Source organism: Nicotiana attenuata, chromosome 2 (assembly GCF_001879085.1).
Source record: "Nicotiana attenuata strain UT chromosome 2, NIATTr2, whole genome shotgun sequence".
NCBI classification, from domain to species: Eukaryota; Viridiplantae; Streptophyta; class Magnoliopsida; order Solanales; family Solanaceae; genus Nicotiana; species Nicotiana attenuata.
In genome coordinates, this window is record NC_031990.1 from 63,367,220 (window position 1) to 63,386,780 (window position 19,561).

A 19,561-nucleotide genomic window follows, 5' to 3' on the forward strand; every position below is an offset into this window, starting at 1 on the left:
TCTCAGATCTCTAATCAACAATAAATTAATCTAAAGAAGAATCTAGAAATTAATTACCACAAACAATGTCTTACTACCCGAAAGGCCACCGCGACAATGACGATGTCCCTGAATTTGACGAGTATGATCACACTCCCTATGGTGGCGGATACGATATTTCATTGACATACGGCCGCCCAATTCCACCTTCAGATGAGACTTGCTATCCTCCGACTTCTTCCACCTCCGACGATTTCGACTATGATCGTCCTCATTACTCTTCCTCTGCGGAGCCATCTGCCTATGCTGATGAAGCTCTGGATAATGAGTACCAGAGCTATTCCAAGCCCAAGACCAAGCCTCGTCCCTCACGTTCTCGCCCATCTAAGGACGGGGATGACGAAGATGAGAAGCCTCGGCGCAAGCCCGGGATGAATCGTCCTAGCGATGGTGGGAGTGGAATTGAATCTGATGAAACCGGGTATGGAAGCCGGACTGAGTACGAGAAACCCAAAAAGGGATATGGACGGAAGAGCGACGAGGACGAGGAACCCAAATCCGAATATGGATCAGGATATGGACGGAAGAGTGAGCCAGATTCAGAATATGGATCAGGTTATGGGCGGAAGAGTGAATACGAGAAGCCAAGTTCCGATTACGGATCTGCTGGGTATGGGAGGAAGAGTAAATATGATGAAGAACCTACATCGGAGTATGGATCAAGTTATGGAAGGAAAAGTGAGAATGAGGAGAAAAGTTCGGAATACGGGTCTGGTTATGGACGAAAAACTGACTCTGATGAGTATGGATCAAGGCACGGAAAGAAAAGTGAATATGGGTCTGGTTACGGAGGAAAGACCGATTCTGATGAATATGGATCAGGGTATACAAGGAAAAGTGAGTATGAAGAGAAAAGTTCAGAATATGGCTCTGGTTATGGACGAATAACTGATTCTGATGAGTATGGATCAGGATATCGAAAAAAAAGTGATTACGAGGAGAAAAGCTCGGAATATGGATCTGGTTATGGACGAAAGACGGACTCTGATGAGTACGGGTCTAGTGGATACGGGAGTAAACCCGCATCAGGGTATGGAAGGAAAAGTGAATACGAGGAGAGGAATTCGGAATACGGGTCTGGTTACGGACGAAAGACCGATTTGGATGAAAATGAATCTGGTGGATATGGGAGTAAAACTGCATCCGGGTATGGATCAGGGTACAGAAGAAAAAGTGATGATGATGAGGAGAAAAACTCAGAATACGGGTCGGCTTATGGGCGAAAGACCGACTCTGATGAATATGGATCTAGTGGATACGGGAAGAAGAAAAACTACGAGGAGGAAGAGGACAGTGGGTATGGTTATGGCGGAAAATCAACTAGTTATGGCCGTTCAAGCTACGAGACAACAGAGAGCGAAGGGTACGGGAGGTCAACAATTGAGAGGCCTAGTTATGGAAGGTCCGAGGAAGAGGACTACAAGAAGCCTAGTTATGGAAGGCGTGACAATGATGATGAAGGCTATGGTCGCAAGAAATATGTAAGTACTTGATTACAAACGGAATGCATATTGTACCTAGTTTGATGCTTTTAGTTCGCTGATCTTTGTTCAGTTATAATATGGGACTTAGATTTTTATTCTTCCATTGATTTGATCTGACAAATTGGCAGGGCGATGACGATGATGAGGACTCTAATGATGACGAGGACAAGAAACATCGCAATAAGCAGCGCCACCATCGCAAACATTCCGATGATTGAGTAGAGTGCTTCTGTCACCTGCTCCATATTCATCCTTTGTTAGATGTTATAGGAGTGGTAAATAAAAAGTTGGCATCTATTCATAGTGTTTCGTTCCTTTGCAAACACTGACCATTAAGTAGAGTGCTTTTGTCATGTGCTCAAGGTTCATGCCATTTTACTAGTTATGGAGTAGTAAATAAAATTTATCTATGTATTCAGTGTTTTGTATGTTGGGAGAAGGAAATGTTGGCAGTTATCTGTATTAGATATTATGTAAATTCATTTTGTTTGGAAGAACTGTTTATCCCTAAAACGGTATAGTTGAATTTATAGCGTGATTTATAGATAAGCGAATTAATTTGATCCAAAAACAATAAGTAAATAAAAAAAGAGAGAAAATTATCAAATAAAATTAAAGAAGAAAAAAAGCCTGACTAAGAACTTTAGCCTTTCCGGTGACGAGCGTCTATGCAAGATTCAAGTATTGAAATTGAGCGTAATAGAATATAGCTTTTTGTGTACAAAGTATTTCGTGTCCTACAATAGATATTAATCTTCCTATTTATAGCGTTTACTTAGGGAGACAAGATCCTAGAATCAAACTCCTCTTGAATAAGAATAAAATCGCCATTGATGGGTGTATAAAGGCTGGCTTTGAAGGTTGATATTCTCTGTAACGACTGTTCATTAAATGCTACCCGATATCAAACCTTCGAATCTTAATTGTCAGCTTATATCTCCTTCAATCCATCCTGCACCGGTCACACACCCGCACCCAGTGTCAGCCATGTGCTGGTTTACTCACCTGCTTTCAGTTCCATGTGTCACCTCACCATTCGACCAACTGTCATCAACCAATTTTATCCCATACAGATAGTCCCCCTACTTTCCAGTGACGCAACTCAGCGTTACCGGAAAGTAGATAAGAATTCTTTTCTTGTCGGAAAAGTTCCTGAAAGGTCTCTGACACTTGAAAGAGCGCACGTCTTCTCGCATTTTGTTTACCTCAAAAATACGAGTAACAATTAAATTTGATTTGTGGTTTTAAAGATATGTGATTTAGTTCAATACCAATTAATAATCAAGAAGAGTAACGTATAAGTGAAAGAAATGAGTAAATCAAACCAGTGTTACTAGGCAATATCAACCTCGAGCCCAGTGACCTCGAGATGGATCAAGAACAATAAAGTAAGAATAATAAAGCTACAGGGCAATTATGAGGAACAATGAGCAAGAAAAATAAGAGAGTATATTCTTTGCCAATGATTAGATGGTCTTTACAAATGATTGGGGTCCCCTTTATATAATAGGGGAACCCTAAATAAGGTACATTTCTATTTACAATAAAGAATCTTATTGGGACAGCTGTCTAACCGCCTAGTACAGATTCGTACAAATCTATTCCGGGATTTGCGCCACGATCTTGGGGACGTGGCGGGAATCTTGCTCATTCTGTTACAAAATCCACAATGGCATTATCTCGAGGCCAGTCACATTAGGCTTCGTCGTTCATCGGACACTTAGTTCTTCGAACTTCGTACTCTGCCTTCGAGCTCGAACTCGATCCATCTTCAACTCGGGCTCAAGGCATCCCCTCGAGCCCGGGGAAATGGGCATACCCGAATACAGATAGTCCCCGTGTTTCTTAGAGTAAGATGATAAGAAACGAATTGAGTCCTTGGTCCTTACCCCGATTTGTTATGACATCATCATCGTAAGTGACTGAGGAAACAAAAGATTGGAAGCTGGCCTTTCCCGAGGACAACTCCGAGAACTCTAGCGAGTCCGGCGGTGGAGAAGACTCTGAGGGTAAAGACGCTTCTGCCGATAAGGATCGCGCTGCTTAGGTTTCGTGTTCTTCGTGATTTTTCGCTTTTGAGGCTGATTGGCCCTTGTGAGGCACTCTTGATCGTGACCTATAGCCCTTGTAAATAGGTTTATACAAAGCTTTTATCCTTCCATGGATCCTGAATCTGTTACCCTTTTGTGCGGGTCGGAGTGTCTTAGCATAAAATTCCTTTGAATGTCCACAGTTTTGAGATGGTAACGGCCGACAATAAGTACAGCCCTCGACCGTTTCTGATCAAAGGACCCCGAATGACCATTTGAGCTTGAGTTTGAGTAGATCTTAGGCCAAATAGTCGATGAGGTAAGGTAGCCCTTGGGCTTGATGGTTGAGTGAGTATATGCTCGGACTTGAAATGAAAATAGCCCTTAGGCTTTATCGTCGAGTGAGGATTTGCTCGAACTTGAAGAAAAGTTAGCCCTTAGACTTCATAGACAGTCCCTGAGTGAGAATTTTGTCGAAATCGGGTAGCCCTTGGGCTTAGTAGTCGAGTGAGTGCTTGCTCGAACTCGAAATAAAATTAGCCCTTAGGCTTCATAGATAGTCCCCGAGTAGAATTTTCTCGAACTCGGGTAGCCCTTGGTCTTAGTAATCGAGTGCGTGCTTGCTCGAACTCGAAGTAACGTTAGCCCTTAGGCTTCATAGATAGTCCCCGAGTGAGAATTTTCTCGAACTCGGGTAGCCCTTGGGCTTAGTAATCGAGTGAGTGCTTGCTCGAACTCGAAATAAAGTTAGCCCTTAGGCTTTTATATAATGGCCCTTAGGCTCTTTAGATCGGCCCTTAGGCTCTTTAAGTTGGGCCAATTTGACCTCTAAAAACGGCTATAATTTTTCCCTCTTTTCGGCTAAAAGACTTAGTGAAATTGTTTCTATGCCTTAGCATGTGTTTTTTGTACCCGTTGGGTTTTTTGAAGGTTTGATTGATCGGAACCTTATTTGTAATTTCGTTTGCGTAACGATAATCGAATACCTCTTGAGGCTTTTTCGAAGGCTGATGTAATCGAAGCTGTAAATTATTCGAGGGATGATTCTATCGAAGCCCTTTATCATTTGCTTTTGCCGAGGGTAGCCTGATTTAACCGGTTTTTCAAAGTGTTTGAAGGCCTTTATTTTATGGCGGAAGTCGGACGTCTTCGTGCCGCATTATTTCGGCCGTAGCCATTTTATATGACCGTAGTATTTATTATGGCTGTAGCCTTCAGGTATGTCTCTTGGACTTGTTTCCCGATAACATTTGGAACTTGTTCGAAATGTTAGTCCCCGAGTGTGATGGCCTTGGCCTGTATATCGGGGGATGCCTCTTTGAGGTGTTATTATTTCGAACTTAGATAGCTCGAGTAGGTAGTCCCCGAGTGTTCGAGGTATTCTTGCACTTGGGTTAAGATAGTCCTTGGGCTTTTATGATCGAGTGAGGATTTGCTCGATCTCGAAATAAAGTTAGCCCTTGGGCTTCATAGATAGTCCCCGAGTGAGAGTTTGCTCGAACTCGGGTTATTTTGTATTTGTTACGGATTTCGGGCGTCTCCGATCCGCGTTAATTTGGCTGTAGCCTCTTTAGTTCGAAACTTGCCCGTTGGACTTATCCTCTGTTTCACTTCGAGCTTGCCCGAAGTGTCAGTCCTCGAGTGGGGTAGCCGTGGCCCGTAAAGTCGAGGATTGCCTTTAAGGTACTATGGTCTCGAAATGTTAGTAGTTTGATTCCGTTTGTTTTTGGGACGGCAGTCCTCAAGCATGGGGCCAGTTGTTCGAATTTCCGTCGTGGTCGGCTCTTAAGCATGTTTACACAATAGATCAAGAGTATAAAATATGAAATTTTTAAAGGAATGGGATATCGACAAGGAAAAATACTTTTCTCAATAGATGATTGTACATGCGCACATGTTTGATGTTAGGGTCCAAGTAACCTACACGGGCACGGTTCATCTGACCGTTTGGCGCTTACAACATTCTCCTATAGAGACCCCGCTGTCACGAAGTGATTTTCTTGCAACAAAGTAGACATTCGAGGGTAATGTCCCCAGTACTCGAGGCTTATTGTAAGGAACCTCGGATACAGTTGAATTGCTCTAAATTAGCACGAACAACGGTTGCCTCGTTAAAAACCTCACCGAAAAAAACCCATTTGGGACAAAAAACGGTCTAAGGGAAAAAGAGTGTAATGCGTGCTTTAAGATCCAAAGCTTCGTGCCGATCCTTGTCGCTAGCCTGCAAGTGTTAGTCGAAAGAACAGGGTCGTACCTTTATTCGGATTTTGGATATTTAACGCGATCTTCCTCGGCATCAAGCCCCCGTGAATTTTGAACTCGATCATTTCTCCTCTCATTTTGTGCGAAGCTTCACCCAGAACCACTGCCTCTATGGTTTCCGCTGTATGGTTGATATCGATCTCCATTCGACCTCGGCTCTCGATCGATATCCCTTTTAATCCTATCCACGGTCCTGCTAGGATAAACGGACCCCGAAGGAGCCCCAGTTGCTCATCTTCGACCCTAATCTTCGACTGATACCGATTATGTACGTCGACCCAAGTGACAGCCGAGTACTCGATTAAACTTTGCTTCAACTGCTGTGAAGCTATGAAAATCCGAGTGTTAAGACCTTGAGTGAAAGCTTGAACAGCCCAGTCATCGGTGATCGGAGGCAAATCCATTCTCTACGCTTTGAACCGAGATACGAATTCCCGAAGCATCTCGTTATTTTTCTGCCTTACCTTGAAAAGGTCCGACTTCCTTATTGCAATTTTAATGGCTCCGGCGTGTGCCTTTACAAAAGAATCTGCAAGCATAGCAAACGAATCAATAGAATTAGAGGGTAAGTTATGATACCATATTAAGGCACCCTTCGATAGAGTGTCCCCGAACTTCTTCAGCAGTACAGACTCGATTACGTCATCTTCCAAGACGTTTCCCTTAATGGCGTATGTGTAAGAAGTAACGTGTTCATTTGGGTCAGAGGTTCCGTTGTATTTAGGTATATCGGGCATACAAAACTTTTCTGGGATGGGCTTCGGAGCCACACTCGGAGGGAATGACCTTTGTATGAATTTCTTGGCATCCAATCCCTTCAAGATCGGGGGAGCTCCCGATATTTGATCGACACGGGAATTATAAGTTTCCACCTTTTTGTCATTGTCATCAATCTTCTTTTCCCCGGACTCGATCCTCTTGGTGAGCTCTTCGAGCATTCTCATAATGGTGGGGTCAGTTCCCGAGCCATTTTCATTTGACCTCTCTGGCGCCGGTTCAGCACGTCGAGTGTTTTCTGGTTCGGCTATACTCGGAGTTTAATAATTCTGACTCTGAAGTTGAGCGATGGGAATCTGCTGAGCTTGCAGCATCTCGAATATCACTTGGAGGCTGACTCCCCCATCTCCTATACCTTGTGTTCCTTGGCCCCCAGATCAGGCCTCCCTGCGTACACTTCCTCCGGGGTCTGCGCCTAAATCTGCATCCAAAGCAATGTGCGAATTAACATCAACTGGTTCCACATTTGGCATTTCCCCAGGGTTTATCGGTGGTACACCGACCCCTACATTGTTGTTTTCCCCATGAAATTCGAGACCTTCATTGTCATTAACAGGCGCGTTTTGCGAGTTTGACATGTTTAATCCTGAGAATAAAAATTCTTGACAAGAAAAAGTGTAAAAATAACGTGTGTTATGAGAATCAGTAATGAAATAATCACTACTGATTTAGTTCAGCCACACGGTGGGCGCCAAACTATTTACCTCGAAAATACGAGAACAATTAAATTTAATTTGTGGTTTTAAAGATATGTGATTTAGTTCAATACCAATTAATAATCAAGAAGAGTAACGTATAAGTGAAAGAAATGAGTAAATCAAACCAGTGTTACTAGGCAGTATCGACCTCGAGCCCAGTGACATCGAGATGGATCAAGAACAATAAAGCTAAAGGACAATTCTGATGAACAATGAGCAAGAAAAGTAATAGAGTATATTCTTTGCCAATGATTAGATGGTCTTTACAAATGATTGGGGTCCCCTTTATATAATAGGGAAACCCTAAATAAGGTACATTTCTATTTACAATAAAGAATCTTATTGGGACAGCTGTCTAACCGCCTAGTACGGATTCGTACAAATCTATTCCGGGATTTGCGCCACGATCTTGGGGACGTGGCCGCATTCTTGCTCATTCTGTTACAAAATCCACAACGGCATTATCTCGAGGCCAGTCATATTAGGCTTCGTAGTTCATCGGACACTTAGTTCTCCGAACCTTGTACTCTGCCTTCGAGCTCAAGCCTGGTCCATCAAGCTCGAACTCGAACCATCTTCAACTCGGGCTCAAGGCATCCCCTCAAGCCCGGGGAAATGGGCATACCCGTATACAAAAGGCATCAAAATGTTCGGACAAACGAGGTTGTTACGAAAAACTTTGATTGTATAATATATGTTCTTTAAAGACATTCTTGAAACGAGTTAAGAAAAATACCGACACATTCACCAAGTAAATTTTTCCTTAAAATATCCAGATAATCTAATGGGTTGGATCATCTACTTGACGATCCTTTCATTACATTCCAACCATTGGTCAAGTGAGAAAGTCAACAATAATAGAAGTTCAAATCAATGACGAAACCGCCAAAAAAGAAGGAAAAAAGAAAAGGAAAATTGTTGCAGGTGAAATAGCCTATATGGAATCCAAAGCCTGCAGAACATCAGCTTTCAGATCTTCAAAGTCTTCCACTCCGAAGCTGAACCGAACCAAGTTGTCCATGATCCCATACTTAGCTCTATCTGACTGGGAAAGATCCCTGTTTTCGGAATGTAAAACAATATTATTTACAAAATATTTTCATTTTTAATTTACCTTGACTTCCCAAAACTTCCCCAGACCATAGTAGAGCGGGAGGTTACATTTCCTATTTCAATTTCCGAGAGTGAATGTAATGCCGACGGTGGATCAGGTGTGAACATCTTGATTCGGAGCCGATCTCTTGTATCGGAGCAAACAAATTCAATGATTTTATTTTATTTTTATTGTTGCGCCTCTCAAGATATTAATCCTTGATATCAAACTTCTTTGAGTTTCCAAAGTTTCGCCAAACATGCTCGGAGAAAGTTAAAGGGGGAACAGAGACACCACCAGCCTAAGAATAGAATATATATTTTGGATAAGTAACCATGGAATTGAATATTGACATACCAGTAAGACATTATTGCTGGTTGGTCCACAATGCTCTCACAACCTCCAAATGATGGAGCAATATAGGGAATTCTCAGAGCATCCACAAATTTTGCAGTAGTTAGGAGGTCTCCATCAACCTTACAAAAAATATAGCCTTTTGATTTACTGCACGTAAAAAAAGGAAATGAAAGGAATACTTGGTTAACCAAGGATCATAGATTCATCATCAAATACAAACCTCAAAACTGACCACACCACCAAAGCCAGTCATTTGCTTCTTTGCAATATGATATTCTGGATGACTCGGCAACCCTGGATAATAGACATGTTTCACCTGCAACTCATTTCTTTCAGATATAACAGCGCTTGCAAGACCGGCACAGATCCTAATGAAGAGCAGGAAAAACAAGACCTCTAAACTCCAACTCAACTGCACAAAGAAAAGCTAAAAGTGCGGGATGACAGCAACTTTTATGTTCATTAATCAGGCAATCATGCATTAGGACGAAGTAGCTACATGACTTAAGGTGGATTATACAGGAGTATAAAAAAAATAGAAGCTCCACAGCTTAAGTCAAGCAGGTAAGATGTAGAATTTTACAGAGGTAAGAGAACACAGATCCTGATACCGATGTTAGGCTCCTAAGATTGGCATTTGCTTTAATCAATATCAAGTGGAACATTCTTACTTTTCTCATGCATATGAAATCTCATGAGTATCAATTAGGTGATTGTGCTCTGTTCCAAGTTTGAATTTCAAATCATGACTGATCGAGTTACTGAAGCCTAGAATACCTTGGGATGAGCCTCTAAAATCTCGGCCATCCTCAATGCAGTTGAGTTTTGTTGCTGTACACGAAGATGCAGCGTCTTCATGCCTCGGATGATAAGATATGCAGCATTCTGGTAGATGGGAAAATTGAATCAGACTGCAATACAATACAAGCTTAAAATGCAAACTGCACTTCATACAACATCAACAACTATGCCACAATCCCAAGCTAGTTGACCCAGCTTTATGAATCCTCTCTATCAATGTCGCTCCATTTAGACCCGTCTCGATCCAATATTGAAAAATATAGGTTCTTGGTTCTCTAACGCTGAAAATTCTCTACATTTTCTACTGGCACAGAAACCTCTAACAAGAGTAAAAGACGCCCAGTGAATATTGGACCTAAAGTAAGTTGATCAACATGACTAGGCCTTAATCCCTTGACTTCATACATTTTATTTATTTATTTTACGGGAATACACTTCATACATTTTTAAACAACCCAAATACCGTACTAGTACTAAAGTCCACTTTAAGAGCAATTTTTCCTTCACCAAATTTAACTTGCACATATACAGCATAGTAAGCCAGGGAATTAAGTCAAGCAAGACATCAGTAAGGAAACTCACTGGATTGATAGCACCACCCAGAATATGATGCAAGTTTCGAACTACTGAAACTAATTCTAAAGGACCACTAATGCAACCTGCAAGAACCTGCATGAAGTACACAGCAAAGCAGTCAGTTTGATATTGCTAATGGCGGTATAGTTGTTTAATTGTCCAAACACCAGCTGATGCCACTTACGTCATTGTGCCCGCCAAGGAATTTTGTAGCAGAGTGCAGAACAAGGTCAGCCCCTAGAGCAAGGGCCTTTTGGTTAAGAGGAGTCGCAAACGTCCCATCTATGCAAACCAAGGCTCCTTTTTCATGACAAAGCTTTGAAACCAGCTCAATGTCAACACATCTCAGGAATGGATTTGTTGGAGACTCGGTAAAGAAAAGATTCACCTGCATTGAACAAGGTAGCAGACAATGGGAACCATCTTCACTTCTCTATCTATTTAAGTTCAGAACTGTTGAGTGATAAGCAACAGTGTGTCTGCATACTGACTTTCTTCTGATTTAGTGCCAACTCCAAAGCTCCAATATCCGCTGGATCAATGACTGTGGCCTGCAGGAATGGAACACTTCAGCATTTTCCCCCTTAGATTAATTCACAGAAGAGAAATGTTATGGTTCGATTATATTATTCGCCAGCAGCTTTTAGAGTGTTGCCTAGAATGAATTTATGACATTCATTTTCATTACCAAAATAAAGACAACAACTCAATTCTGAATAACATTTTTTTCTCTTGTCAAGAAATCTTGTAATATCTCTACACTTTAAACTAGAATGACAGGTATCTTAAGCATTTGGATTAGCGGAAGTACCGTAATTCCCATTTTAGGCAGTATCGTCTCAATAAAAATACGGGTCTTCCTGTAACAATCTGTGGTTGTTACAATATGGCCACCAGCAGGAACCAAGGCCAACAGCATTACAGTACTGGCACACATTCCAGATGCCATTACCAAGGTTGATTCAGCGCCCTCAAGTGCACTGTTAGAGATACAAATACCTCATTTACTAGAATACATTGCCACTTAGTAATGATCCCATAAGACAACTAGAGAAAGTAAAAAGAACAGACAAAAATAAAAAAATGAAAAACTAGTTAATCAAAGATAAAGCTAACCTTATTTTCTCCTCTAGAACAACAGTAGTGGGGTTACCATAGCGCCCATATTCAAAACTTGCACGTCTTTTTTCCTGCCAAATTATCATAAAATGAAATTAATCATAAAGACAAATTCAGCTTGCTGAAAAGATGTTCTTAATATTCTCTTTTACCAATATGATGGTATACCATTATACTATTTAACAAAAGCTGACAGCAAGTAGCTAGGGCTGTGCTATGACTTCCCCTTTCAAGCCAGGAACTCTTCATTGGAACTAGAGAGAGAATATGTTTTTAACTCAACTCATGAATCAAATACAACAGTAAATACCTTGAAATCGATGGAAAAAAATACCTTGAAATCAATAAGGTCAGAAGTTTTGTTGAAGAAGTAAGCAGACGTGTTAACCACTGGGGTAGTTATGGCATCAGTAACAATACCGCGTCCCAACCTTTCACCTGAAGAAGAACAGGAACAAACAAAGTATGTTTTATCTCCATTCACACAGCTGAAATGAAAGCACAGAATTACTCCCATCCTCTCAAAACCTTATTGTTGCCAATTGCACTATACGAAGGTAATTCTTGAAATATTCTTCATTCAAACAAGAGAATATTCATAAAAATACGTATATGTTAATTGACAAAAGAAACTTTTTTTGTCACAGGAGGCTACCCAACAACCCCCATGCATTTGGGCAACAATATTCAAGGAACAAGATTCCTTTTTCTTTCTATCATTTAGTTGTGGTTTGCTAGAAGAGGAAAAGGACAGAATTAACAGTGTTGAAGTCAAAATCCAAGTCAGAAATGGTGCTTGGAATGGAAAATGAAAGAACCACTTCTTTCATTTTCCACTCCAACCCACCATTATTTATTGGGTTTGGCTTCCAATAAAGAGTTAGGGTAAAAGAAAAAGTTCGGAGGGAATACACAGAAAACCCTCATTTCCTCCTTCTCTTCCTTCCCGCATAAACACATACAGCGAGAATTCGCATTTAGCAAATGTAAAGAGATTCATCCTTAAGCCAAGACACCAATTTTTTTCAGCAGATATGACATCTTAACTGCAATACCTTGAAATTTGGCTCAGAGTGCAAAGTCGAACCTTAATTCTTTTTCTTTTTTTGGTAGAACCTCAATTCTACTGAGCATTATGAGCTAATTCAACAAACTGATAAATAAAGTTGAACTATTTTCAAGCCCTGATATCCAAAAAAAATCTATCCAATTTTAATTTGAAGTGCTACATACTTTTATCCTCAATTTGAGAGCCTTCACTGTGACTCGTCATCTTCAGTCTAAACATCAATGGAAACTGATAAGGCCCGAGACAAATTTCATTTCATGCATCTCTTCCAAGATTGTCAAGTAAACTATGGGCTTAAACCATTCAATTAATCAATCAACTACACCTCAATCCCAGATGCTTTATAAAATTATCTATACCCCTTCCTCTCTATATCGGTTGAGACCATTATAAGATAAAGCATATTCATTACACGCCACTGCATGGATGATGGACCGTCCTAATTTATGCTCCCGGCTTCCACATTATGTGGAAAAGTTGAAAGCACGGAGTTTACAAAAATGAATTTTGAAATATGTGGTCTTAAACGTGTGATAACAGTTAGCTTTCCAAGTTTAGAAACTTGCTGTTCTTTTTGGAACAAACAGAAAAGGAAATGTTGTCGCATAAACTGGAACGGACAGTAATAGTAATCAGAGTTTTCAGAATATAATCCACGAACCAAGGCATAACGACAGGGGAAACCGAGAACAAACTAGACGGCAAAGTGAGAGGGCCATAAAACCATACCAGCATGAATAGCGACGCTTCCATCGGAATTCAAAAACGAAGCGTATTTATTAACACCTGTCAAACCCTCAATCTGTACATTTTCATCATTACAAGCCGCATTTTCTACCAACGGAGCAAAGGCGGAGGAATCGACGGCATTAGCCGCCGGAGTGAAGTCAGGAACGGCGTGGTTGTTAGACCACGAAGCCGCCACAACTTGAGCCACGCCGATGTTGCTGCAGTTCCTCCGAGCCTTAATGCTTAGTTGCCTCACGAAGTTCGGAGGAAACCTGAAAATCAGAGAAGACAGGCCGTGTACTAGAGATGGGGGACTTGCCGAGCTAGCCTTGCCGGAGAATCGAACGCCGGCTTTCGGGCTCGGAAGACTGCCGGAGAAATCGGGGTCCGAACGGCATTCGAATGACGGAATTACCCTAGCAAAGCTGGAGACAGCCATTGGTTCTAGGGGGTTAAAAATGTAATTCTACGACGGCAATGAAAAAGAGATGAAAGTTAATTCACGGAATTGTGTTCCACACAAGTTTAAATACTTGTCACAAAAGGTACTGTATTACTATTAGAATCAGAGAATATGCGCAGTTGACCTTTGTCGTCTTGTAAAAGGAAAAAATTAAATATTGGGCAAAACACAATACTACAATACTCCCTCCGGTTCACAATAAATGTTCAATTTACTTTTAGCACGCCCATTAAGAAAATACTAAATTTTATACAAAAATTTACTATGACTAAACTACCCCTAATTAAACATTTAATGTGAGAAGTAAGAAAACTTTTAGAGATATGTACATAGGGAATATTTTGTAAAAACAAATTGAATTCTTTCTTGATTATATAACTGGACACTTATTTTGAACCAAAATGAAAAAGTAAATTAAACACTTATGTTGAAACGGAGGGAGTAGTATGATAGTTGAGACGCAAATGTGACCGTTAACAAATTTTAGTTGGTCAAGTAGGTTAGGTTAACAAGTTGAAATGTGACATTCTCAACTACCAAGGAATCTCCACATTTAATAAATGTCTCGATGTTAATTATTGCATAATAATTCTTTTATTATTAATCATCAGAAATTTCTGCAGTAATAATCTTTAGGGCATCTCCAACCCTCCCCATTTCTTTGTAGTGGAGTTATTTTTTTGTCAAAATGCATCTCCAACCCTCCCCGTTTTTGCCCCCAAAATGGAGGATGAATAGTGTTACTCCAAATATGGAGTGACACTATTCATCTTTTCCATTACTATTCATCCTTATTTATTATTATTTTTATTATTTATCTCTTTTAATTTATCTCTTTATATATACCTAATTATGTTTATGTAATATCTTTATAATATTAATTTTACATCTTAACTTTGGCGTATAATTTTGATAAACTAATTTTCGTGCATTTACTATTTTTATTTAAAATTGTAAGTTAATTTTATTATAAATTATAATTGTACAAAAATATATATAATCATCTAAAAAAATAAATGGTGCAAATATAAAATATTAGATGTTACTAAATTGAAAGGTGCGAATAACTGCATGTATTATACTGCACAACATGATAGTAGAGGATGAACATGATCTTAATGCACCAATTCAAGATGATTGGAAATGTCCACCTCCAACGGTAAAATGGTAGTAGATGAAAATCACCGATTTGAGCAATTTTTAGCTCGACACAAAAAAATTAAGGACAAAGATGCTCATTTTTCACTTTGTAATGCATTAATAAATCATTTATGAGAGCATACTAGAGGTGAAAGTTGATTATTTATGTACTATTTAATATGAAATTTTACCATAATATAATATGTATTTAATTAATTAGTATCTCAATGATTCACATTTATTTGAATTATCCGTCAATATATAATCTATAATATTTGCTTACAATTATATTATTTAAAAATTTACGGTATAGAATAAATTTATATTAGATTATATGTGATGAATATGTAAAAAAAAAGGATAGATTTTCTTTAATAGAAATAAAATTTAAATATTAAAGAGAGGGAAGAATATAAAATGGAATATTCTTTTTTGGAATAAAAAATAAAGTAATAATTGGAGTAACTTTAGTCCATTTTGAAGGAGAAAATGGAGGCAAGGGTTGTAATTTGCAAATTCATGCCTTAACTTGTCTTCTCAACCAATTTTTTAAATAATTAAGTTTAGTAGGAGAGAAGAAAAGGATATGTTGGAAAGAGAGTGGCATGTGCAAAATAATAGGGCAGTTGAATGTCTAACAAAGGCCAAAGAGAATTGAATTTTTTCGGTGGGAAAGCTAGAAGGTTGGCTATGGGTTGGTTCAAATTCGTGAACTTTAGTTTAAACCTTAACCAACAAGGGTTGTGGTGGAGTGGTAAGTACTCCTTCATCCTTAACTAGAGATTTCGAGTTCGAGCCCCTGGGCATGGAGTCCCCTTTGTTAGGGAGCGCTTTACCCCCCAATGTGGGACTTCACAGCGCGAATCTGTATTAATCGGGCCCCAATGTGAGTACCGCATACCGGGTGAGAAATAAAAAAAAAAAAACCTTAAAGCAAAGACCATTTTTAGTCCGCGATCAAAATTATTTATATTCGCTAGTCGCAAAAATGTATAAAATTTGTATCTTTTTTTGTATATAACACACACAAAACATATACATAAAAAATATACTTTTTCGGCTATTATTTTGAGAGCGCCTATATAGTGTAATTTTTTTTATTAAATATTAATTAAATATGTACAAAAATTAAAATTAGAACTCAATTACTAACACTACATATCGTTATCCTAGAATTAAGAACTAATAAAGTTCAAATCTTGATTCCGCCTCTAACCTTAGTTTCTCATGCAACACTGCATTATGAAAAAAGAACTAATATATGTATATAATATTATTTTCAAAAAACATTGTATCTAGTAAAGCATTAGAATACCCACACGTTTAGAACAAATATGCATACAAATTGAGTTATGAAAATAAATCGATACCACTTGTATAAAATTCTATGTATATTACGGGTTGTCAGAATATTAGTTCATCACCTAACACATTAATAATTAAGGAGACTTACATAATAATATTAAATAGGGAGACCTATAACATACAACATGAATCAGACGTCCCGGTTAAATAAGAATGAGCATCTTTCCGGTACCGCCGAGGAGTGTGTTGATATAAAATTACTAATAAAGATTTTGGAGTTTCCTGCGTACAAGTAAACATAAGAGAAGCACACCAATGAGATTGTGGCGGAATAATAAGTACTCCTTTATCATTAATCAGATATCTCGAGTTTGAGTGAAACAACCTAGATAATATACCAAACCAACTAATTGTATTAACTCAACACTAATGGGAATTACAAAGCATTTGCTAATGATAATAAGGACAATGCACCGAAATCTAAGAAGAATGGAGATGAGGAATAGACTGATACAGAATTGGGGATGAGATAGACACAGAGCTAACACCTTGATAATTTTCGCATAAAATGAACTACGCCTTCTACTGTATTTATCACTAATTTTCTCAACTTTCACACACTGAGAACCTGCTTATGCTCAAAACGGGTCCCACACATAGTTTTCCAAATTGCCAAATATGTCCTCCACCAAGTCACTTACTGAGTTCACAACAATACCGCCCGCCTCAAAAAGAACCTTGTCCGCAAGGTTTGAGTAAAGCAAAAATTGCAGCAATATCCGCTTGACACTGTCAACAGCAAACAAGCAATTCAAATCAACTTCTTTGCATCTGGTATGAGACATAATAATATGGTAATGAGAATAACCATCTGCCATCAAGGAAAACCATCCAAATATATGTGAATTAGTACCAAGGTTGTCGTTTTGAAGTGAAATCAACTTCATCCAATCAAAGAGATCCTCAACCTTATACCTTATGTCATACCTTAAGGTACCCAAAAGAGCATCAGCAACAAGCTTAATGTACTGGCTTATCACTCCTGCATCAGTGCAAATAAATGCACATGAAAGGGCAACAAAAATTAGTCTAATCTCAAAGTGAACAACTCCTTTTCCCATCCCTAGTGTTAACATTGGGAAAGGCATTCCAAGGAATTTTTGCTTCCTCACTGAGAGTATAGCCATGGAAACTAGATCAAGCCATCAGACATTAGGGATAAAATGATTGAAGGAATGTTGCACCCTTTTGTCCATGTAACGATGATCTGATGTCATCCAACCAACATTTTCAGGGGCCTCAAAAATATCCGCAGCAGCTGCACTTAGTAATTTGGGTCGAGGTAGCAGCTCCACAGAATAATATGTACAACCACCACCAAGCAGAACATTGGCAACAACCCCCTTCCTACATACATGACCGTAGGCATTAGGTAGCAGAACCTGAATTCCTGGATCATAGGGGTAAAGGTCGAAGCATTGGCTTGCACTAACTTGCCCAAGTAGTCCTGCGTCCTTACATAAACAACACATGATGCGGACTTCCCCTCACTATAAACCCAATCACCCCATAGTGTAGCTATTAGATCATAAGTAGAAAAAATAACACTATTTGCAAACATATTCCCGTTGATAGCATATGTTATAACTATATTATGTATACCAGGAGCAAAGAGAAGATTAGCAAAATTGAGATAAACAACTAAATCTGCTATGGAAGATGAATAACGTTGCAAAAAATATATGACGGTTTGGAAACCCAGCTTGGCAAGCCCTCTAAATGGCTTCATGTTAAGCCTAACATCCAGTAAGTCCATATCCATGAATTCTACAGTGTCATATATATAGTTTCCAGTATGAACTAATTGACTTGATCGACCAAGCATATCTACAATGATGACATATTATGCATTGTCATGTTCGAGCATCGACTCTTCCATTAAGTTGAAATAATGCAGTCCGTTATCAAGCTTTAAGAAATTTGCTCGCACTTTGCTCTTCCATCCTTCTTTATCAGCCAAATAGCCAAGACCTTACTAGGTTGATGCAACGTTAGAACTGTAGAAGCAGGAACTCCAACCCCGTAAGGAAGCATCATTAAAATCTTGTATACGGGGCTGTAGTGAGTGATGTATTCTTCATAATAAATGAGCTCCATTAGTAGCCAATGCGTCACAACAACTAGATACGCGATCTCATAGTGACACCACATCAAACCACTCCTAAAATACCTGAACTGAGTAAGCATGTACTGCTCCTCAAGGTGACTCGGAGCACCATCAAAGGAATATAGAAATGAATGTGCTATAGACTCACCCAGTAGATTGTATGATGTACAAGAATTTCGAAAATAACAACTGCATTCAATACCCATTACAACTCCACCCACAAGCTGCCAATCATACAACTTTGCAAATAAACAGCCCCTTTTTCTAAGATCTTCAAACAATGTATGTGCCTCCTCTTTCTCAGTAGAACTTGTTAGAGCCATGAACTTAGAACTAAGTTCTGGATCCCATACAGAAAGATTCGCTGCATTTAAGGTTATGGTAACACATAAGAAATTAGCACCAGGATCAAATGAAAATCGATTCAAAATATGGTGATCAGTGAATCCCCCAGTAGATTCCTCATGATCATCATCAGACAACATTTCATTCAAAAATATGTCACTTCTTGGAATGACGTCCTCATTCTCCATAAACAATTTATCAAGACATAGGTCCTCAATAATCGCAGGCTCCATGAGAAATTTAGCAAGATACATGTCTTCAAAAATCTCAAATTCAATTTGTCGTTGGACGTGATCAAGAGAAGGTGCAGTAACGTACTTAACTGGAATATCTCTTTGGGACTTTCAGCAAACAATTGGACTTTGCTGCTTTTAGGACATGTAGCTTCTTCAGTGATCATTTCAACTGGGGCATCTGATTGCGCCTCCGCAAATACTATTGGGCAACGGCTATTTGACATTTCATAGAACACCTGGACCTCCTCAGATTTTCTATCCTCTAAATCAGGTTGCATCTCAGATTGGTGCAGCCAAAAGCTTCTTAGATTCAATACATAAAATCTCGGTAAAAGGAAATTGAGCAATCTCACAGGGCACAAGCTGATCTCGTTCAACAAGAGGAACGAGGAGTGCTTCATCGCATGTAAAATGGCAATGCATATCAGGTTCCTCACTCTGGATACTTCGTCGAACACCTTGTCTTCGATATCTGTAGAATATTACCTGATTGTCGCCTCGTCACCTTCTTGCGATTCGAGATGCTGTTTACCAAAACGAATCCGCACCTTTGCAACAAAATGTTCCCAATCCGACAATTGCTTGTTCCGAAAAAGCCATCAGAACCACTCCAACGCCTCACCATCTAGGTACAAAGACGCGCGCAATAACATGTTGTTTCCCGATGTGCCATGGAATTTAAAGTAGAGTTCAGCCTGAGAAATCCGTAACTCCGGATCCTTGCCACAGAATCGTCGGAATTCCACCGGAGTAGGCTTAATCGTTGCAAGGTTTTCAACCAACTCATGTAACAATGAACGAATATCAGTGATATCCTTCGACCATGAATCCTTCACGACCTTAATTGAATCATCGGTAGTTCGAATTATTT

At 39.3% G+C, this 19,561-nt stretch overlaps 2 protein-coding genes across 2 annotated transcripts; one reads left to right on the forward strand and one right to left on the reverse strand.

The window, feature by feature from the left end:
• Nucleotides 1-2,020, forward strand: LOC109211549 (uncharacterized protein At5g39570-like). Its single transcript, XM_019375093.1, has 2 exons — nt 1-1,520; nt 1,652-2,020. Exons 1-2 carry the CDS (start codon nt 66-68, stop codon nt 1,739-1,741), a joined length of 1,545 nt encoding a protein of 514 aa, XP_019230638.1. The 5' UTR covers nt 1-65; the 3' UTR covers nt 1,742-2,020.
• On the reverse strand, nt 8,032-13,557 carry LOC109211558 (cystathionine gamma-synthase 1, chloroplastic-like). Its single transcript, XM_019375104.1, has 11 exons — nt 13,035-13,557; nt 11,571-11,674; nt 11,234-11,307; nt 10,929-11,097; nt 10,609-10,668; nt 10,302-10,505; nt 10,124-10,210; nt 9,518-9,625; nt 8,961-9,056; nt 8,741-8,859; nt 8,032-8,348 (listed from the first exon to the last, which is right to left on the reverse strand). The coding sequence occupies exons 1-11, from the start codon at nt 13,471-13,473 to the stop codon at nt 8,225-8,227; spliced, it is 1,584 nt and encodes a 527-aa protein (XP_019230649.1). The 5' UTR covers nt 13,474-13,557; the 3' UTR covers nt 8,032-8,224.